General features: G+C 43.0%; 1 protein-coding gene across 7 annotated transcripts in view; it reads right to left on the bottom strand.

Moving 5' to 3' along the window:
* LOC311593196 (uncharacterized protein) overlaps positions 1–23796 on the bottom strand; it is a 178886-nt gene that overhangs the window by 79650 nt on the left and 75440 nt on the right. For 4 of the 7 annotated variants that reach the window (XM_084774354.1, XM_084774348.1, XM_084774353.1 and 1 more), the window contains exon 2: positions 7074–7319. In XM_084774354.1, coding sequence (XP_084630480.1) covers positions 7074–7294 — 221 coding nt within the window. In that variant the 5' untranslated portion in view covers positions 7295–7319. Of the gene's footprint in view, positions 1–7073; positions 7320–9864; positions 9945–23796 lie in introns of all 7 variants that reach the window. The other 3 variants (XM_084774350.1, XM_084774349.1, XM_084774351.1) reach the window with 3 other exon arrangements.

Genomic DNA, 23796 nt, shown 5'->3' on the forward strand with positions numbered 1-23796 from the left:
ACCACACAGCTGTGTGCTTTTGCTCCTGTCTAAGAACCAAAGGATGGTATAACAAAGAGACTCAGTAGAGCAAGCCGCCTATCTTCCAGCAAAGGGACTGGGTTCACCGTGCTCTTTTTCTTCTCAGGAACCATGGAAATGCCTGCTGCCAAAGCCATCTGCTTCACTGATGGGCATTCAGTGACGGACCCCAAGCCCATGCCATCCCTCTGTCTTCTTCAGTTGTCCTTGCCTTCTCCTGCTCTCAAATTTACTCATTCCCAGCTGAGTTGTCACTGGTAGGACCCTGATTTCCCCCCAAAGCCTGCTTCCTGGTTCCCTGGTATGACAATCTAGTCACCTGGGAGAATAGTCAGGCTAACCTCAGGATTGCCCAGGCCAGCAAGAGCCCCTTGCATGCATTCACACCGAGGACAGCACTCTGGCACCCACCACTGAGCATGTTGGTTTCTCCAGGGTGGCTTTCTTGTTTTCTGCATAGGATGCCATGTGAATGGCTTTTGAACATAATACCAAAGCTGCAGATTCTGTCTCAGGGAACTGCTCCCTCCTGGTGCTCTCTAAAGACTACTCCAAAAGTTAGGGAATATAATCCAGTGAGAATATAATAACTAACCCATTTTTCATCACTATAATGAAATAGTCAAGCCCGGGTAACATTATAAGGAAAATAGTTTCATTCAGCTCACAGTTCTGGGGAGTCAAGGTCATGGCATTATGACATCATCAGCTCTGGTGATGACATCATGATGTGTTGTACCATGATAAACTGAGTCATATGCAGAAGTCGCATGCCAAGACAGGAAATAGAAGAATATGTCAGGCCCATCCTTTTAAATGTCCCTTTAAGATCAAACAGATGAACCTTTGGGGGACAAATCACAGTCTAGATGATGGCAATTACTTAATAGTCTCCACTCCGATTGCTCACTGCATCTGCAGCGGCAGCAGAGGGACCTGCACACAGTGTTCCAGTTAGGCGTCATGTCTATCCACTCATCTCCCCGGTGAAAGGCTCAGACAATCTGCTCACCTGAGCATCCCTAGCCTTCCACACACATCTGTCGTGTTGTCACAGGACGGTAAGCCACTTAATTCCCTTGGGCATGTTAGGATGTAATCTCAGACTCTGGTTCATCACCACAAACACTGATGATCACCAATGAAGGTCTCACTCTTATTGGCTCTTTTAATCAAACAAGGAAACTGAGGCAGAGAAAGAACACCTACCCTGAGCCACAAAACTAACAAAAGAACAGGGAGCAGATGGCCCATCTGATACCAGCCGTGCTCTCTAGATGTTAAGCAGTGCTTCTCCCTGTGGGCAAAATAAAACAGATTTTCCTTCCTTTGTTTACATTCTGCCACACAGTAAAATAAAATGTAGACATAATTATCCATGCACCTCGCTAGGAAAAATACAAAGCAAATAGATCCGCATTAGATGGACAACAGATTACCTATTTACTCTCCTTCCAAGAAGCCAGATTGGAGAAAGTAAGGAGAGGCCTAAAGTAAAGCAATACAGTGGGATGAGGCTGTGGCTTAGACAATGGAGCTGATGCAGAAGCACAGCCAAGGAAGAGAGACACGTGACCCTTCTGGTGACTAAAGAACACTCTCCACTACTGGGTAGTGTGCAAAGGAAGCCACAGGAGGCAAGGCCCCCTGTGTCACTGGCCTGTCATCACCCTGCCTAGTCCCAGCCTCAGACCCATTTCTCCACACTCTGCATTTACTCTGGGAGCCCCAGAGCCTCGGCATCTGGCTTGGTTTCATGGGAGGCAGTCCCATGTATTTAGACTGCACAACACTGCCATCTCCCTTTTAGTTTTTAAATTTATTCCAACACCTGTGTCACCAGAGCGACATGTTAAGAGGATTGCGTTGTTTTCCTGCCTGGGCCTTAATCGACACATTTCATATGTCCTATCCACAGCTGTTAGAAAAGATGCTTCAGGATTTCCCGACTTCTCTCAACCATCCATGTTGTCTAACTTCGGGCACACTTCCCTAGCATCCGCCCCGATCATCTCTGCACTTTGTGGACATCCATAGGGAACTATACAAAAAATTTTAAGCTGAGCTGAAAATCCTGAGGCTGAGGCCACCCAGCTATTGACAAAGGTGTGTCTGGACTGAAGGTGAGGCACCTCTATAGTGGCCAGCACTTCCCCATACTCCTCTCCTGCACTCCTCTCCATGCAGAGGCCTGTTCTGGGCTCTTTCACTGTTTTTTCTTGCCCCCTATTCTCCATTTTTTTCCTTCCTCTTCCCCAGTTTCCCCTCTCTCCCTCATAAGACAAGATGTCTGCCCACTTTTTAAAAAGGGATCCTATTCTTGACCTTCAAGGACTAAGCTTTTATAAGATCTCTCACCTGGCTAGTGGTCGAGCCTCATCTCAGCAATGAGAGTCTATCCCTGCTTTGCTAAAGACGATGGATTTACCTTAAATATGTTGTAAGAGTGGGATCCAGGAGATGCTTCAGTCAGTAAAGTACCTGATGAAAAAGCTTGAGGACCCGAGTTCACATCCCCACCCCCAGCATCCGTGTAAAAACCTGCACTCATGCATGCGCCAGCACACGCATCATTTTATAAGGCATCTCAGGACTTTCTCAGGGTGCAGCGGACTGTCAGGTGCAACATGGATAGCATATGAAGGGGGAACTAAGAGTAGAAGGTGACACACCCTTATTTTTCAGGGCAAGACAGCCAATGAGAGGAAAGAGTGTGCTAACAGGCAAGGCACCAAGCCTGACAGCAGCTTGCCTTCTCTTCTAGTATTCTGCAGATGGTGAGTGCTATGCATTCTGAAGATGGTGAGCACTATGCATTCTGCAGATGGTGAGCGCTATGCATTCTGCAGATGGTGAACACTATGCATTCTGCAGACGGTGAGCGCTATGCATTCTGCAGACGGTGAGCGCTATGCATTCTGCAGATGGTGAGCGCTATGCATTCTGCAGATGGTGAACACTATGCATTCTGCAGATGGTGAACACTATGCATTCTGCAGATGGTGAGCGCTATGCATTCTGCAGATGGTGAACACTATGCATTCTGCAGACGGTGAGCGCTATGCATTCTGCAGATGGTGAGCACTATGCATTCTGCAGATGGTGAGCACTATGCATTCTGCAGATGGTGAGCACTATGCATTCTGAAGATGATGAGCACTGTGCATTCTGAAGATGGTGAGCACTATGCATTCTGCAGATGGTGAGCACTATGCATTCTGAAGATGGTGAGTGCTATGCATTCTAAAGATGGTGAGCACTATGCATGCATGGGGCTATGCACACTCGTGGGCTTATCAACAATATCCTTGCCTGAAACATTCCTTCACTCCTTATTCCAAGAGAAGGGGTTCAGGCAGTTCTGGAGGATATGTCTGGAAGAGGAAGAAAGATGGCGGCACAGGCCATAGTTTCCCCCAAGTTCCCATGGCTGTGACACATGGAAAGGGTTAAGTCACCCTCGAACAGTTTATCGCTCATCAATTGTAATTAAATATGTTTATATTAAATTATGTTTTGTAATTAATGTAAAATCCTTTAGCCTATGCCGTTATTAGAACCAGATGCTGAAGTACCAACAATATTTCAACATGACTGTACTGCCTCGCCAGCTGTCTGACTGTAATTACTTTAATCTCAGCTTGTTATCTAATTATCACCTTTGTAAAGGGAAAAGTACTCTCTAATGCTTCCTGATTGTTTCGGATGATGATGAAGAGCGGGGAACAGCTGTCAGAGATCTGGCTTTGCTTATCACAGTGGAGGAACTTATCCTGAAGTGTATTCTGGGCCAAACTGTGGAGGAAGGCATGCCAGGCGAGAACAGAGGACTGGCCGGCGAGGGGAGGCAGGTGGTGTGTCGGTTAAGTGTACAATCCTGTGTATGAACTGTGAGGTGACACCTTCCTCCCCCTAGCAATGCCCAGGGGACAGGGATCTCAGTCATTAGAGACTCAGTACCTTGTTGGCAGTGGCCTTACTGTCCCGAGGATTGTACAGAGTAAGCATGGGAAGCCGCCTGCAATGTGGCATTTGACAATAGGCATGTACTTGGTAAATGTCAACTGCTCACCCTAAAAATTAGCCACTTGTCAGTCTTGGCTGGGGAGATATCTCAGCAGATAAAGTGCAAGTATGAGCAGAAGGAGCTCAGTTCCTAAAAAGCCCAGCAAGGCTGTTAGCATTGGTAACCTTAAGGCTGCATGGCAGAGACAGACGGATCCCTGGGGGCTTCCCGACCAGACAATCCAACTGTCTGTGAACGCCAGGTTCATCGAGAGACCTTGTCTGGAAAGATAAGATGGAGAGTGATGGGGAAGACACATGAGGTTGACCTCTGGCCTCCAGACATGTGCACAGGCATACACATGTAATGTACACACATACACACACGCGCGCACACACACACACACACACGCACACACATACACACACATAGTGTGGCACATACAATTTATACCAGGAAAGCAAGTTTGTGAGGGGTGGGACAGTGGCTCAGTTAAGTACATGCCAAGCAAGCCCAAGGACGCAAGTTCAGGTCCCCAGCACCCATGTAAAAAAGCACGGCATGGTGGCCCACACCTGCAATCCCAGAACGGGGAAAGCAGGCTCAGGGCACCTGGGACTAGCTGGTCAAATTGCCCAAAGAGACTGATGAGCTCTAGGTTCACTGGGAGACCCTATTTCAAAGAGCAAGGTGGGGAGAGACTGAGGAAGATGCCTAACACGATAAATGAAAGTTGTTCTGTGTTCCCTCTTACAGAGAGAAGAAATGTGAGTCTCCGAACATGGAAATCTGCAATCTGAGTAGGAGCCCTACAGCAGGTAGACAGATGGAGCTCCTCTGCAAAGGAGGAAGGAGGCAGGATGGAAAGTAGCAGCTCAGCGCTTGCAGGTCTAAAATTTCTCACCAGGTCATTCAGTTAAAAACTTCTGTAGTCAAAAGAGAAAAAGTAAAAAGAAAACGCAAGTTGGAAGAAAGATTACAAATTACACACACACAGACACACACATACACACACACACACATACATAGACACAGACATATCCAGAATACATAAATAATTGTTATAACTCAACAATAACAACGATTCCAGAATACATAAATAATTGTTACAACTCAACAATAACAACAATAAAAACCGAACTAAAGGAAGCAAAAGATTTAAGCAGACATTTTCCCAAGAAAGGTCTGCCAAAGCCAGACAGGAAGTTTCTTGGTACCATTAGTCACCAGGAAAACAGGATCTGAATGGAAACGTGACACCAATTCACATACAATAAAATGACTGCAGCTTTAAAAACTTGCAATAACAATTGTTGGTGATGAGGTAGAGAAACTGGAACCTCCATGCCCTGCTCATAGGAAAGCAAATACATATACTATGGGACACACAGTTGAAGCTCCTAAAATCATTACACAGAGATGCCATACCACCTAGAAATTCCACTTTAAGCATGTACCCCCAAAAAACTGAGAAATGCGTGCACACAAAAGACTCACACAAAATGTTCATAGCAATATTGTTCATTACAGCCCCCAAGTGTGGACAACTCTAAATATCTGTCACCAAATAAATAATGTGGCACACCATACATCATAGTATTCAGGAATGAAGTACTGGGAGAGGCTGTAAACATGAACCTGGCAAACATCATGTCAAAAACACACATGCAATGCCGCTCACATGCAAGGTCCAAGAGAGGCTGATTCGGAAAGATGGCAAGCAGATTAACGCTGCCAGAAGTAAAACTGCTAACAGGCATATAGGGCTTATTCAGGGGAGTGATGGGAATATTCCAGAATTTGATAATCATTCTAGTTACACATTGTAAATATACTAAAACTCACTGGACTGTTCATATTTTGAAATGATTAAAATGGAGGCCTGGAGAGACAGCATGGAAGTTAGGAAAACACACTGCTCTTGCAGAAGACCTGAGTTGGATTCCCAACCCTCACAACAGCCTGTAAATCCAGCTCCAGGGGATCTGATGCCCTCCACTGGCCTCCACTGGCCCTGCACTCACATGCACATACCCCCACACATACATATACATTAAATAAAAGATACAGATCTTTAAATGGTTGAAAGGCTTTCATTGTCATGTAAATTTTACCTACTTCTTTTTTAAGGCTGCCAACATTTGTGACTGGAGTTCAGTCACACCAGAAATCCTGGGAGTCTCAAAGTCCTGTGCATCTCAAAGTTACCTCAGTCCCACAAAGGCTGATTTTAGAAAGGGTCAGTTCATGAGAACCTGTCTGCCTATAGAAGCAGTTCTATGAGGCAAAGAAATGCTGGTTCTGCGTTCACGTGTGCCTCCCAAGGACTCAAGCCAAGAGGCTCAGGCTATCCACTAATGTTTTTTGCTACTCTGTCACAGCGAGAGTAAATGAGAAATGGAGTAAGATACATCATGGTGCCAGGCATAGAGAAAGCTCTCAATAAATGTGAGTTATTTGTGTAGAAGACTCAATAAGGTTTAACAATTTTATCAAAACTGTATACCTCACTGCAAGACGAAGATAGACTTCATGCAGCTCTCTCTGTAGGACGCAGTCTCTCCAATAGACAATTAAATTAACCCAAAATCTACTAACCACTCTTGCAAGCATGCTGATCAGATGGCAATCAAGTCATCAAGGCATCCAGAGGATATAATAAACAACTTTACATCTCTCCTCCCCCCTACCACGCATCCTCTGTGGGGAAGGCAGCAGCTTTTCTCACAAAAAAGGCCTTGAGGGTGGATGTTAATGTCTGCTCAAGTTGCCCAGCATCCGAACATCATGTGGTTTGTTATGTAGGTGTTTATTTGAGCTTCAAATAAACACATTTACTGACAAGTTAGTGCAAAAGACCAAGATATGTGAACACCTGAGGCCCTGGGAGAGACATATTACTCACCCACATGTCTAACCTTCTGTTCTCCTTTGAAGAGCCCAGTATCCAGGCAGCTCCACAAAAGAGGTGTGTAGCAGAAAAAAAACTCTACTCCATGTCTTAAGCTAGGGTGTACAGCAAGGTCAAAGTGAGACTCGTGCCTACCTGATCAGGTAGTGGTTGATAATTGTGTCGAAGTAGCTGTAGTACACAGTATTGTTCACGTGGCCGTACTGGTCATTGTCCTGCCACCTGGTCTGGATGGGCAAGAAGTATCCATAGGCCTCCAGTTGCCGATGGTGATCCTCGGCTCTTTGGTTGGCTGATGACGTAGATAAGGAACGGGTGGTGTTTCTAGGAAGTAGCCTCCATGCCCAAGGAATCATAGCGCTTGCTGCTTCTGAATTCCTTCTAGGGAAAAGCAACCATGGATATGAATGTCCGTGAGACATCTCATCTTAGTTTTAAAAACAACATTGCATACAATTCGACCACTGGTTTCAAAAAAGACAGTAGATTTCTTTCCCAGGAAATGAGGCTTCCAAGATAAGCTAGTCTTCATCATAAACTCTAGGTACTTTCTTAAAGGACCCTTAGTGATAGTGAGATGGCTCAGTAGGTAGATGTGCTTGATGCCCAGGCTGGCAAGCTGAGTTTGTTCCCCTGGACCCACATGGTAGAAGAAGAGCATAAAAACGGATTCCCTCAAAGTTGTCCTCTGACATCCAGACATGCAGTGTAGCACGCATGCGCACACACGCACGCACACACACACACACACACACACACACACAATTATTTTGAAGAAAGAACTCTTCTTTTTTTCATGTCATACAGAAACAGACAATGGGTTTTTCTGAGTTTTAAACAAAGAGATTTTAAGGGTGTTTGTATAGATTCTTTTTTTCTACAAAGTATTTTCTAATCTAATGAAATCTGTGAAGTACTCAAGAGTATAAAAACACAGCTCAGGTCATCAATATAAACTGAAATGTTCATCAAAAAAATATTATAAAGAGGGTCTGACGACTGTAAGATTTTTTAAGCACAATACATTTTTAAACAAGTTATATCTTACAGAAAAAATTCAATACACTTTTACAAAAGGAAAATGCAACACTACCCATCATTAACAAACATTTCCATGTATGCTATTGCAGTCTCGTAGATCTGGGTGTACATTTTAAAGTGGTATTCTACTGTATGTGTTGTTTTGAGCTCTTTACTGAACAATAGACCTAATGTGTTTACATATTCATCTGCCTCTGTGGCAGCATTAAATTCCATTATATCTCATGGCATTGATGCACCAGAATTTATCACATCCCACACTGATGCATATTTAGTGTTTTGATTCCAGTTTGGGTCATGAGATGAAAATCTTTCCAAATAAATCTTTATATACGTATTCACCATTATTTCCTTAGGCTAAATTCCTAGAAGCAAAATTGCTGGGCCAAAGGACAAATGAATTGTTAAGGATTTTGATATAAATTAATACCCTCTGGAAAGACGGTACCAATTTGTCCCCTCCCTAGCAATGCATGAGCAAGCCAATTTCCCTGTCAATTGTAAAATGCTTTGTCAATTTGGCTGTGTTCTCTCATTTCCATATAAATTTAATGAAATGTGCTAAGTGGAAAGATGACTGCTACTACTAGCAATGATGGAGTAACTCGGATCAGAATAACCTTCGGTGTATGTGAGAAGATGCCACAGAAGAGCTGCTGGAAGCTATTAAGAAATGATCAAGGTGGGCTTTACAGACCACAGCCTAGGGACAGGGTGACACACCCAAGTAAGGCACTCATTAGCACTGATTGTTCTGTCAGGTTCTAACAATAGCTGAGGACATATTAGCAAGCTAGAAATGTGTGTGTGTGTGTGTGTGTGTGTGTGTGTGTGTGTGTGTGTGTGTGTGTGTGTGCTCATTCCTTGCTGTCCAAGGAATAGAAGCCTGAACCTTAAACGTACTCTGAAAATGTTCTACCACTGATTCCTCAGCCCAAATTTGTGATGTTCTTACTACACTTAGAAGAAACAAATGTGGAAAAGCCAGCAACATTCAGAAGGAGGGCAAGCTTCAGAGAGAGACTGATAACACCGTTCCTATTAAGGCAGTCAATGAGGCATAAGCTCATTGAGTGAGACAGAGAAAGACCCAGCAGGAAGCACAATGGTCATTGAGGCTGAAGGTTTAAGAAGAAAATAGGAGTCTTATGGTGCTAATGATACAAAAATCAGCTTTCAGGGCTTCTGAGGAGTACGATAAAAGCTAGTGGGTGGAAAGACAGGGTCTCCAAAAAGCATGAAGAACTTTACAACTTCCACAATAAAAAGATTTTTTTAAACCCAATTGAAAAGCCCACTAGGGCCAGAATGTAGCTCGGTTGGAAGAGTGACTGCCTAGCATATACAAAGCCCTGGGTCCCATGGCCAGGATGACATAAACCAGGCACAACAGGCATCCTAGTCCTAAGAGGTGGACTCGGGAGGATCTGAAGTTCAAGGTCATCCTTGGCTACATATTGAGTTGAATAAGCTATGGAACATTCACACAGTGGACAGTACACACCTATAAGCTGACTCAAAGATATATGGAATATAAAAACTTAACAAGACTAACTAAGAAACCAAATAGTCCGGTTAATAAGCAGGGTAATGAGATGAAGAGATAGTTCTGGAAAGATAGAATACAAATGGCCAATAAACACATAAAAAGTGTTAAGCATCCCTAGCCATTAGGAAAATGCAAATTAAAAGCACGCCCAGATTCTCTCCCTCCCCAGCCAGAATGTCTACCATTAATAAAATAACAACAGATGTTGGGGAATATGCATAGAGAGGATCCTTATACAACCTGGAGTAATATGAATTAGTAGTTAGTCAATACATTGTGGAAATCAGTATGGAGCAAAAGATAGAAAGGGAAAAATAAAAATAAAAACAGTTATACCACTCTTGATAATAGGCCCAAAGAAATTCTGATCAGCAGGCCCCAGAGATACTTCACATCAATGTTCAATGTTCAGGTGTCTGTCAAAAGATGAATGGATAAAGAAATGTGTTATGTTCAACCATAAAGATGAATGAAATCACATCTGTTGCAGGAAAATGAATGCAGCTGGAGATTAAGAAGCTAAGAGAAATAAGCTAGATTCAGAAAGACAAATATTACATGTCTCCTCTTGGAATCATAGATTTTTACATAGATATAAAATATGCATATAGTTCATGAAAATCAAAGTGACACCAAGGAAATGAAAGGTAATAATGAGAGGGACAAAGGGAATGTCAAACTATATGATATTCATGTATGAAAATGTCCCTATGAAACCCATCAGCGTATTCAAAGAATGTGAAAAAGGCATGGTGTTGATTTCTAGGACCTATTTACTCCCAAGTTCCAAAATGGAAGTGTGAAAGAGCGTCTATAAAATGATCCCTTTCTGTTTAAAAGAAACTACAGGGCAAAACGGTGCACATGTATTTATTTACTTATACATATAAACATAAACTCTGGAAGGCACATTAACACAGTGAAGGCAGAGGGAAGGGAGGTGACACACATGTCTGCTGGTATTTGGGGGTCATTTTGGTTTGGGAATGATGATATTATTAATGAGAAGAATATAAACCCAAAATGAAATAAAGACAGAAACAAATCAATTCAGTGATTTTTTTCACATAAAAATATCACATAAGAAGACATTTTTGACTACACATTCTCAGTCTAGCTAACAAATATTGAACAGTGCAGTAATTAGTTGTTGGGTTTTTAAAAATACATTTTGTTAATTTATTCATATTACATCTCAATTGTTATCCCATCCCTTGTATCCTCCCATTCCTTCCTCCCTCCCATTTTTCCCTTACTCTCTTCCCCTATGACTGTGACTGAGGGGGACCTCCTCCCCCTGTATATGCTCATAGGGCATCAAGTCTCTTCTTGGTAGCCTGCTATCCTTCCTCTGAGTGCCACCAGGTCTCCCCCTCCAGGGGACATGGTCAAATATGGGGCACCAGAGTTCATGTGAAACCCAGTCCCCACTTTCCACTCAACTGTAGAGAATATCCTGTCCATTGGCTAGATCTGGGTAGGGTTTTTTTTTAAATAGAGATAGGGTTAATTCTGAACAGTTTCTTGTGAATGTAAACTTATACAAATGTGTAGAAACAATGAGAAGAGTGTGAACCAGATCCCTCACCTGGAGAAAGGACTTAAAAATACTGTACAGCGAGGCTGGGAAACGGCTCAGTGGTATGGAGGAGTGAGGGGGATGGAAGGACCCAGAGGGTTCAGGAGCCCCCAAAAAAGACCATCAAGGCTGGTGGAACTGGACCCAGGGGGGCCTGCACAAACTGATGCACCAACCAAGGACAATGCATGCAGTAAATCTAGACCCCCTATTCAGATCTATCCAATGGACAGCTCATTCTTCAAGGTTGTGGGGGAGAACGGGACTGCCTCTGACGTGAACTCTGGTGCCTATGAGTTGATCACTTCCCCTTGGCAGGGAGGCCCTGTGGGCATACAGAGGAAGGGATATAGACTATCTTGATGAGACCTGATAGGCTGTGGTCAGATGGTGGGGGAGGAGGGCCCCCTGTTAAAGGTCTAGGGGAGGTGAATAGGGTGGAAGAAGGAGGCAGAGTGGGAACAGGGATGATGCAAACAAGAGGGATAACAATCCAGGATATAAGATGAATATAATAAATAGATAGATAAATAAATAAATAAATAAATAAATAAATAAATAAATAAGAACATTCATTATTCGTTCAGAGGACTCAAGTTCAGTTCCCAGCACCTACACTGGGGTATTCATGACTATCTGTAACTCCAGCTCCATGGGATCTCTCTGACACTCTCTTTTGGCCTCCAGACACCTGTATATACCATGTGGCACATTTTCACAGAAACCCACACACATGCACATGAATAAAAAATAAATTTTTTAAAACTGAAGACAGAAAAATACTGGGCATAAAATATAAAGACTGAAATAAACTTTCAAGCACTAGATTAAATTTGTGAGTATTAGAGAGAGAGAGAGAGAGAGAGAGAGAGAGAGAGAGAGAGAGAGAGAGAGAGAGAGAGAGATCTTAGAGACAGTCTCATCAACCCTAGATGTACTAAGTATAGACACAGAAGCTGACCAGCAGCACCTAGTATCCACATTTTAATTTATAAGTACCATTATCTCCCATAAGAACCAGAAGATTTAAAGAAATGACTGATTCTAGTGTTAGAGCAGAGAAAGTTAGAGATGATCATGAAACACTGTTGAACCAAAGCAGTCAGAAATGCTCCAAGAACACTGGGACATCACCTACGCTCACAGGAGCTCTGTGGAGTTCCTAATGGCTCAAATCTGGACCACATAAGCATCAAGTACTATGTAAAAAGACCTTCAGAGCAATAACAGAAAGACTTACCCAATGAGAACAGAAGACAAGACAAAAGAACAGCATCTTGCAAGTAAATGGTTGAAAATTAGAATTCTACACACATGGAACACACTCCCCCCTCCCAATGTAGTTACTTAAAAACAATATCAACACTAAAATGGCTATCTCCTGTAACCAGAAAAGATTTCAAATGGGACTGGGACACCAACCCAGCCAAAAGCTCTTCAACCTGCAATTTGTCCTGCCTACAAGATGTGCAGGGGTAAAGCAGAAATTGAGAGAATGGCCAACCAATGACTAGCCCAGCTTGAGACACATGCCATGAGGGGGGGAGGGAGGGATGGGGAGGGAGGGAGGGAGGAAGAGAGAGAGAGAGAGAGACAGAGAGACAGAGAGACAGAGAGACAGAGACCTCCCCTGACACTATTACTGATACTCTGCTATGCTTGCAAACAGGAGCCTAGCATAACTCTCTTCTGAGAGGCTTCATCCAGCAGCTGATAGAAACAGATGCAGAGACCCACAGTCAAACATGGAGCTTGGGGAATCTTGTGGAAGAGGGGGAGGAAGAACTGAAGGAGCCAGAGAGGACAGGGACATCACAAGAGAAAAGCTACAGAATCAACTAACCTGGACCAATAGGGACCCACAGAGGCCAAACCACCAAACAGAGCATTCATGGGATGGACCTAGGTGCTCTACACATATGTAACAGTATGTGGCTTGGTCTTCAGGACTCCTAACAGCAGGAGCAGGGGATGTCTTGCCTAGTCATAATAGGAAAAGATGTACCTAGTCTTACTGTAACTTGACATGCCAAGATGGGTTGATAGCCACAAGGAGGCCTCTCCTTTTCTGAGGAGAAAGGGAAGTTGAGGAGGATGGGCGGGGGAGGGGAGGGGAGGGAAGAGGGAAAGCTTTGATAGGGATGTAAAGTAAATTAATTAATTAAAAAAATTATCACCTTCATTAGTATATTAAAACCTGCCTAAGAATGTCTACAACCAAATTCCTCAGACACATGGGAATAAATTTAAGGATCCATGTGTGTCCTAATGTGCTCAGTTGGATTGATGAAACGCTGACAAAAAAAAATTAGCTTATATTTCCAGATCACACTCCACTATTGAGTAGGGTAAAGGGGCCCAGGGGCTCAAGTTTCTCTCAAGGACCATGCAAGGACCGAAAGCATAAACTACAGAGGAATGCTGTTTACTGGCTCGTTCCTCTGACTTCATCCGAGGCCATCTGCGCAAGGATGGTGTCACTCATGGTGGGCTGGCCTCCCCCACATCAATCATCAGTGAAGACAATTCTCCAGAAACATGCTCACAGGCTATCACAAGCTACCTCAAACTTGTGGTGTGGAATTAGGAAAAATAGCCTGTCATCCAAGGCACACTTAAAGCGAGAATGTTCTGGGGCAGCAGAGATGGCTCGGTGGTTAAGAGCACCTGTTGCTCCTGCAGAGGAGTAGATTTTGTTCTCAGCACCCACACTGCCAGGTTTACAACATCCTGCAACTCCAGTTCCACACGATCCAACAACTACTCTGACCTCGAGTACACGTGTGAGCACTCACGTACATCCGAATAAAAATAAAATGAATTTTTAAGTGAGAAGGTTCTTGTTGTTTTGTTTTTCAAGACAGGGCTTCTCTATGTAGTCTTGGCTGTCCTGAACACGCTTTGTAGACCAGGCTGGCCTCCAATTCACAGAGACCCGCCTGCCTCTGCTTCCTGAGTGCCAGGATTAAAGGTGTGTGCCATCATATCCCGCTGAGAAGGTTCTTTAAAGTCTACATGTTTTAAAAATGAATTTTCCTAAGAAATCAGACTTGATCATTGTATCTTTTGTTAAAACATAATGCTACCCACATAAACACTCGAAAATCTCCACAGGAGAGAAGGCAGATACAGTGTTCTGGGTGGAATTCTGACTGACAGCCGTTGGGGAAAATGGAGAGGAGTCAGTCTTAAAGAGCAATCAGATAGAACTGTGTACTCAAGTCACAAGGGGCGGGGACATAATGCAGTGACAAGCAGCGATGACTCCTGCTTCACGGAAAATATACAGCTACTGATGACTTTAAGGCCATTCCAAACTCTTTGAGAATGTACCTTTAAGCCACTTAGCCATACAGAAAGTTGTCACCCTCTGATGGGCACTTTGCTGAAATCTAGGTGTGTGATGGGGGGAGGAAGAAGGGAGGCGGATCCTGTCTTGCAGAGACATTCTTGGGCAGCTGTGAAGATATTAGCTCTTTTACCCAATTTCTTCCAAGCTGAAACATAATAGTACATTATAAATCTGTTTTGATGTTACTTAATCTAATGAAAAAAATGTTCATCTTTTTGATAAGTGCTCATTAGCCATTTTTCTCTGACATAAACAGACAGGAACGATGTTCTCTTTGCTGCATTTAAAACCCAGCTCAGCTAATTACAGTGCAATGACTCAAAGAACAAAATCAGCGAGCTGAAGTTTCTCACTTGAATTGTCTTTATAGTTGAATTAAAAATCTAACAGAAAAATTAAAAGGGCTCCACCAGTGTGTTTTACACTTAGATGGAGCCAGGCTTAAATAAACAGAGGCCACGCTCAGCTCACAATGAAAGTTTCAATGTCAAGTGCTCTCTGGATTTACTAATAAGGGGGGATGCTGATGTGGGGCAGAAGCAGCACTCTCTTGTTTAGAAGCAAGACGAATATGCATGTACCACGTAGCCATTTTTCACTAAGTCCCTTTAGAAGACAGGAACCAAGATGCAGACAGCGTGTGCTCAAGGTTGGAGCCAGACTGCGACCCGAGAAAAGCGTGAGGCCAAGTGTCTTCCTGCTAGAGTCCATCTTAGGCAGCCAGGCTGCCCACACCCTGGTGCTTTTAGGAACATCAGCTCGTGTGAGCTTTTGGTTCACAGTGTTAATGTACTATAACAGCCACCTGAAGGAGCCAGAATGCCATGTCCCACGAATATCTGACTTCAGCTTTAGGGGAAAAAAAAACCCTTTAACAAGCAGAATCTGAACACTTAGCTATCCTAAAGGTGGTTAGGACTCCTTTTATTTACTTCTTTTATGAATACATTTTCAAAATTGTTTCTTTTATTTTTGAGATTATAAACATAAATATATCATTTCCCCCTTCCCTTTCCTCCCTCCAAACCTTCCCATATATCCCTCCTTGCTCTCTTTCAAATTCACTGCCTCTTTTAAAATTAAATATATATATTATGTATATATTACATATAATATAATTTTATGATATATATAGTATATTAAGTATATAATGTGTCTCTATATGTATGTATATATATAGATCATATATGTTTACACACACACACACACACATATATGAATAAAACCTGCTCAGTCTGTATAATGGTACCTATATGTATATGTTTTCAGAGCTGGCCATCGATATTGGATAAGTAATTGCTGTGATCTTCCCTGGGGAAGACTATTTTTCAGCTCTCAGCATTCCTTGGTTGCCTATAATTCTTTGTTAGAGTTGAGCCCTCCAAAGCTTGTCCCCCCAACTCCTCCCTAGCGTCCCTGTTAGGATGCCTATTGTTGCTGCCCTTGCTCAGTTCACTTTCAGGCAGCCGTGCTGGTTAGACCTTATGGTGTAGTTTCTGACAACCCTAAGAGACACAGTCTCACAGCAAACTCCAGGCTCCTCTTGCTCTTAAATCCATCTGCGCGTTTTTATTATAAAACGTACTTACTTGAAACTAGAAGTTTAGAAAATTATTCTGGATCCCTGGTGCATAACTCATGCTCATTGTGACCCAAATTCCCACCACAGAGGAGCAAGGAAATTAATTAAACACACCTCGCTTTCCTCCTTTCCCCTGGAAGCCAGGCTTTAAATGAGTACGTGCGGTTTTATTAAGGTTCGTTTGAATGAACAGCAAAGTAACAAGAGAGAAGCCCGCTGCAGATCCATCCGGTGTGTGGCGGCCCGTGTGAGCTCCTCCCTGTGTCAACAGTCCTTGGATGGACACTGTGATGCTTAATCGTCGTCGTCTATTTAAATGGATTTAGACTCACTTAGGAGACTGGTGCCACAAACAGCTGGATATTTTCAGAGGAAGACCATCCCATGGTTTGGGAGGCCACGTGAATTAAAGAGTTAGAAAGAAAGAAGCCAGCATCCCTTCTTGTCTGTCAGGCATGCTAGGAGCTGCTTCGCTCTACACCTACCCAGCACGATGGACTGGCACCCTTGAAGCCATGAACCCAGGAAGCGCTTCCCCCTTTAAGTTGCTTCTGTCAAACATTTCATCTAATACAGGAACTAAAGAAAAACATCTACATGTGTCTTGTGGTAACTCAGATTGCCTTTAGCTTTGTTGAATAGGGAGATGTCTCTCTTTCATTATCCAAGCTGTAAGCATAGCACAGCTGCGCCCGGTAGCAACATGCAAAGCTTGGAGGTTACAAGCTTTAAAAATATATCTATTTCTGGGGCTGGAGAGGTGGCTCAGCAGTTAAGGGCATTGACTGCTCTTCTAGATACATGCTCTTTGATACATCCCACATTTTGGAAATCGCCAGTTATTAATGGCAAACAGAGCAAAACACTATTGAAAACGGGAAGGCAGTGAAGTGGCCAATTCTGGGACTCTGGGGACTGTAAAGAGATTCTTTCCCACCCCCACCTTCCGTAACCCTCGTTCCCCCAAACAAATAAAAAAATCGTACAGTTCCTGCCAGGTTCCGTAGTAAGTAGTTCACCATGAGAAGAACAAGCAATTAATTGGCTTTGTTGTTTCCCTGGGGAGCACTCAGCTTCAGGAGGAAGACCGAAATGCAAATGAGGAATTGGAGATGCTATGCGGAGAACGCTGGTCCAGAGCGTGGGTCACCCTCACCTTGGACTTGCCTCGGCCCTTCTCAACTGGCTCCAATCTGAGCCTTTGTGTTTAATGGCAATGCTCCAGGAAAAGATGCCCATTTTACTCCCTGCCCCAACACCCTTGTTACTGTATAATATTCTACGAAGTTCGCGTATTGGTTGAATTTATTTTACTAGCTGTCTTCCCCCAACAAGAACTTCGGCCTTCTTAGGAGATGGATATTTGTCTTCTTAGTCCTGTGTCCCCAGCTCTAGGAAAGTTTGTTGAGAGACCATATAAGGAGGTGATTCTCTGATTATGGGGGAGTAGTAGCCAAAAGGGGAGGGATGAACTGGATGCATGGGATGAAGAAGGAGACAGCTGAGTTGGACCTAAGGGTAAGCTGAAGTTTTGAGGATACAGATGGACCAGTGTACACAGAAATAGAGTGCTAACAAAGAACTAAGGGCATAGAAAGTAAGAATAGTTGACGGTGGTGGGAACTTAGAAGCACATCTCAGGGGACCTGAATGAAGGTATCAAAGGTGTCTAAAGAACTAGGAAAAGATGCTGGGCATGCTGGGACATACCTATAATCCCGTACGTGGGAAGCTGAGACAGATTGTAAATTTTAGCCCATTATGTATGGCAAAACAACAGCAACAAAAACAAAACAAAAAAAACAGATAACAAACACCTGTCTCAAAACAAAATGCAATGACTCCTCCTAATTGCCCATTCACCATTCCACTGGCATCTATATATGTACTCTACCTTTAAAATCTACATTTTTGTAGTAGAAAGGCTACATTTGTTTGCACTTTATTTGCTTCCCAAACTTTATAATGAGATACACAAAACAACAGGTGCCTCAAAAGAATCAATAAATAAGTTCTCTGGAGGAAATAAAACAGAACAATTACCTAATTGCATTTTATTTTTAAATCCTTGTTATATTGTGAAAATAAAAGGATAATAATCAAAATTACACAAAGTAAAATTTAGAATTTAGAACACACATTTGGTGAACTATTTGGGTACTACAGAGAAGAATTAAGGAGAAAATTCTCTTATTCCAACTATTTGTTTATGGTTTTTTGTTTTGTTTTGTTTTTGTTTTTTGGGTTTTTTTGTTTTTTTGGTTTTTTGGTTTTTGGTTTTTTTTTTTGAGATAGGAAGGAACTTGGAGGAACTGAAGGAAAGGCCATGCAAGAGTGCTGCTTACTGGCTTGCACCTCATGGCTTGCTCAGCCTACTTTCTTATACAACCCAGGGTCATGTGCTCAGAGGTGGAACCTCTCACATTGGGCCAAGCCATTCTACACCAATCATTAATTAAAGAAAATACCCCCACAGACTTGCTTATAGGCCAGACTTAGGCATTTTCTCAACTGAAGTTCCCTTCCAAGATTACTCTAGCTTGTGTCAAGATGTCTCTTCAACATGTGAATGCCAGTTCCTATGTACATGTACCTGGTGTAAGCTTACTGCATGACATGTCAGCTTTACATGTATCTTTTGAGGACCTCCCTACTGTTTTCTATAGTAGTGGCACTATTTATATTTAAGAAGTGAGGCCTTTAACCTCAATTTTTCAGACTCTTAACTGGTCAAAGTGCAGAGAATAAGTGACTCTTCAGTGCTCAGCTCTAACTGGGACCTCTCTATCAACCAATGATGGTTAATCGCAATTGTCACCGTGTTGGGATCTAAACTCACCTCAAAGAAGATCCTCTTGACATGCCTGCGGGGAATTATCTTGGTTAGGTTAACTGAAGTAGGAAGACATACCCACTGTGGGTGGCATCATTCCCTATGCTGGGGTCCTAGATTGTGCATAAAGAAGAAAATGATCTGAGAACACATATTCATCACTCTCTTTTATTTAACTGTGGATGCAATGTGACCAGCTGCCTTAATCTCTTGCGGTTGGGATTTCACTGCCATGATGGACACTGATCCAAAATAAAGTCTTCTTTTATAAATTGCTTTTGCTGAATTTTTTATCACAACAGCAATAACAACAAGATAACCAAGATAATCCCCTCCAAGGCCAATGGAACACCACAGAAGAAGGAGGAAAGAGAATGTCTGAGCTGGGAGATGGAGAGGAGCCCTGGGAAATGCCATTTTCGGGCATGGTATGGCTGCAGCACCCTTGAACTCAGCAGCAGCAACTACCTGCATAATATTGCATAAGGCTAGGCCCACCAACATTCTATCATGAAACAGAGTAGTGTGCATGGTCCCCTCCCTATCCCCCAAGAAGCAGTTAAAAGTTGTGTACTCATAGTCTTTGGTATGGTAAATTGCCCTTGCTCAGAGAATCAACCTCCCGCCCATGCTCACATAGGCAACCACAATTAAACATAATGGGGCATACCCAAAAAACCAAGGAAGTAGGTGGAGGACTTGTTAGAAAAAGAGGAGATTCAGCAGGAGGGAAAAGGAGGTAAGAGCAGATAATGCAGAACAAGATGACCAAGGTACATCACATGATATCTATAATACTCAACAATAGTTATATATAATTGCAAAAATTAACATAAAACAGAACAAAGTTGAAGAGGGATGGACCCTCTGTGTTGGAACATTGCCTAGGGCTCTTGGCCTTAGGTTCTAACCCTGCCACCATCACACACAAAGAAGACTAGGAGCATGGTCCAGAGAGCATGATGGCCCCTCAACCCATTGCAATTCCCTATCTGAAGAGCTTAAGCAAGAAGAGTTGCCACTCATCCATCAGTTGTTCTTTATTTGTTTATGATGGGGTCTCCTGTTGCCCAGGCTAGCCTCAAAATTGCTATATAGGCAAGGATGACCTTAAGCTTCTAATTCTTCTGCTTCCACCTCCCAAGTGCTAGGACCATCATGCCTGGCTGTTACTCTTTTGGTGGCTATATGTAAGGGAGAAAGTCTGTTGAGTATTTTGATTTGGAGTCTATTGTTTGTTCTGCTTTTACTTTCATCTTTGAATGTCTAGCCTTTCCACCTTAGTTTCCTCACTGATACTTCCCACTCAGCCTATTTGGTGTAAGAAGAAAAGGAGAATGCTTTATAAACTACAGTTGCTATTAAACATGGGATTCCTTGGAATCTGTGCTTTTTAAGTGGTTACCATGATTATTATAACGAGTCGGCTTTGTTGGTGTTGACTAAATTAGTTCCTGGAGGTTGGGGAATTGGGATCCTTAAGAGATGTTTAGGTCACAGGAGCCCCATCCCAAGGGATGGATTTAATGCCTGGCTTTTAGAACGGGGCTCCCTCTCATTGCTTTTCCATTTTTGTATCAAATTAGGAACAATGTCCACATTACTATTCTAGAGGATGTAGCTTATAGGGCACTAACCTCAGGAAGCAGAAACCAGGCCCTCAGCAGATTACAAACCTGGTGGCACCTCAATCTTTGACTTCCGAGCCTCCAGAACAGTGAGAAATCTATTTCTTTGTTTGTATAAGTCACTCAGTACCATCTAGTCAATGGGATCAACTAGTAAAAGAAGAAACAAAACCCTGAGGCTTAGGTGCAAGCACAGAATGAAGAGGCTACAGGAGAGGTAAAGACAACAAAGGTCAACACAAGGAAAGTCAGTTAGCCACCCTGAGCCTGCGTCCCCTTTATAAGAGGCTACCATACAGTTTTAAGTTTAATGGAAATTGCATTGTCAGCTGCACAAACACAGGGTGGGGAATTTCTGATAAGAACCAAAAGTTTTTGCTGGTGAGAGAAATATCATATACACTATGATATACTGACTGTTAAAGGCAAACAGTCTTTATCTGTGAGGGCAAGTGAAGATCCTTGCTGTAAGCATGGCAAGGTTGTTTCTGTCCTTTCTGCCTCACATGGAGATACACCAGGACAGTCTCAAGGGGAACCCCTTTAAATTCCAAATAGGCAGCATGTCAAAGGCTTAGAAACTATGTTCCTTGGATTTATAAAGAGCATCCCACGGCATCAAGAATGGCTCCATGACACACAGGAAGCCCAACCTTCTCCCTGTTTCAGGCCCCATGCCACACAGGAAGAGAAGACAACCCTTTCACCATCTCAGCTCAGTGTCATCAGACAGCAAAGAACTCCCCATGGGCCAATTAATATACATTTTAAGGCACATATCCATCTATGTAAATCTTTAATAACTCCCCTTAGATGTTGTCTCCTCTTCAAAGAGTTTCAACATGGCTCACAGTGATATATTAACAAGTGCAAAGTATTACACAGGGGAGAATAGATGAAGAAGCTAATTGTTCTCTGGCTCCATCTATCTCTTCTGTGCCTCTTGCAGAGTAGTAAAGTCATAAATGTCAACAAGAATGCCCCACAGCTGGTCTGCATGAGCCTTCTCCACCCCCTACAGCCTATGCATTAGCTCCAGCTTCTCTGTCCCAGTTATTCACTGCATCCTTGACACCAACCACTACTCAGCACCAGAAGCACAAGTTATAAGAAAGGCTCCTTCCACCCCAAAGCCTCTATTGTCTAGGGCCCAGCAACCCTCCAACAGTGAATCAAGAGTTAAAGAAACTGGCATCGACTTAGAATGTGCAAAGTTAGAAAAGACAGAAAGGCAGTCTCCAAAACCTTGCAAGGCTGCCGATGACTGATCTTCTCATTTGGTTTTAAACTATGCTATTTTATGTGCATCTTACTTGAAGAATCTGTAGCTTCCATGCAGATCTATCTAAGTTATAAATTACAAATAAGCATATATAAGGTTACACAGGAGTATTGAGACTTAATGAAAGTGTTCTAGAGTTAGCTGTCTGTTGGTTTCAAATCCAAGCCTGGCTGTTAGATATGACTTTAGATTAGATTAGTTTCAATTAATTAGATGAGACTTTCAGCAAGTTATTTAACATGCCTGAGCATAAATGTCTTCATCTTTAAAATGAGAATATTAATATGCTGTGAAAACTAAGTGTCATGGTGTATATAAAATGTGTAGCATGAGGGTTGGCAGATAGTGAGCGCTCATGCAGTAGCAACTGGTTATCACTAACCAAGTGTGTTCGTTCGAAGAGAGGCTGTTTAGAAATGGAGATGGTAAAAACAGTGCGATGAGCTGTCATGTCACTATCACCACCTCTGGAAACAAACAATGAGACGCCATAGGCTAAAGTTTAAGCTCATTAATATAAAGAAAACATTAATATCTAAAGCACTTTGAAACTCACAACTTAACATTTTCAACCTAGGGAGGGTAAAAGCGATAGTCATTGAGACCAAAGACCTGAGTTTGATCCCAGAACTCACATGGTCAAAGAAGAGAACCAACTTCCAAGGTTGACTTATGACCTTCATATGCATGCCATGGTATGCCGTCATGCACGCTCATGCTCATACATGCACACACACACACACACACACACACACACACACACACACACACACTCACACACACACACTAAGTAAATAAATAAGCAAATGAATAACCAAATGTTAAAAAAAAAAAACAAAAAATTGCAAGCTGAGTATACATGTCCAGGTCTGTAATCCCAGCCCTTCAAGGTAGAGAAAAGGAAAATCAAAAGCTCAAGAGCATCCTGGGCTACATATGAAGATCCTGCCTCGAAAACCTAAGGACTGGGTGTGGAGCTTGGTGGTGGACTATGCTTGCCTCATAGGTGCAAGGTCCTGGGTTAGATCCCAGAGCCACAAAACCCAAAACAAAACTGCAGTCACATGGAATGCACTCTGCTATTCCAAGTACCCCAGCAGCACGGTCTCTGTCACGCTTGGGAAGGAGCTGAGCCAGGGAGCTTAGAAACCTGCATCCCGCTAGATGACTCTACACCAACTGGAGAGTAATAACAAGAGAGCCATGCCAAGACCTGAGGAACTGGCTGGATGATCACGAAGGCTGGCCATGCCAGCCTGGCAACCTGAGTTCAACCCCATGGCATGGACGGGAAGAAGAGAACCAGCTCTAAGTTGTCCTCTGACGTCATGACCAAGTGTAACCCACACACAAAATAAACTTGATTTTGGAATGCCTGTAACCCCAGTGCTGTGGAGGCAGGAGGAGCTCTAGGGTTTGCTGGCAGCCAGCCTAGCTAGCTCCAGGTTCCAGGGGAGAACCTGTTTCAAAGGAATAAGGCCGAGTGACAAACCAGGACACCAGAGAGCCTCTTCTGACCTGTATGCACATGCACATGTGTGTACATCACACAACCTCACACACATACACACCACACACATACCACACACACACCTAACATACACATATACCACACATACACCTAACACCCACACACCACACACATACACAAACACATATACACACATACCGACCACACACACACACCTAACATACATACACATACACGAACTACACACACACACTTAACACACACATATACCTGACACACATACCACACACATATCTAATACACACATACACACACTATACACACCTAATATACCACATACACACACATACAAAGAAAAAAGATGAGGAGTCAGAGGAAAATGGAGAATGAAGAAAACAGAGGAAGGAAGAAAGGAGGTAGGGAGGGAGGGAGGGAGGAATGGAGGGAGGGAGGGAGGGAGGGAGGGAAAGCAAGTAGGCAGGCCTGAACCTTTCAATCAGCTTGACCCCCAAATGACTAAATTAGAAGAATGGAAGGTATT

The sequence above is a fragment of the Acomys minous genome (genome assembly GCF_964271855.1).
Source record: "Acomys minous genome assembly, chromosome: 3".
NCBI classification, from domain to species: domain Eukaryota; kingdom Metazoa; phylum Chordata; class Mammalia; order Rodentia; family Muridae; genus Acomys; species Acomys minous.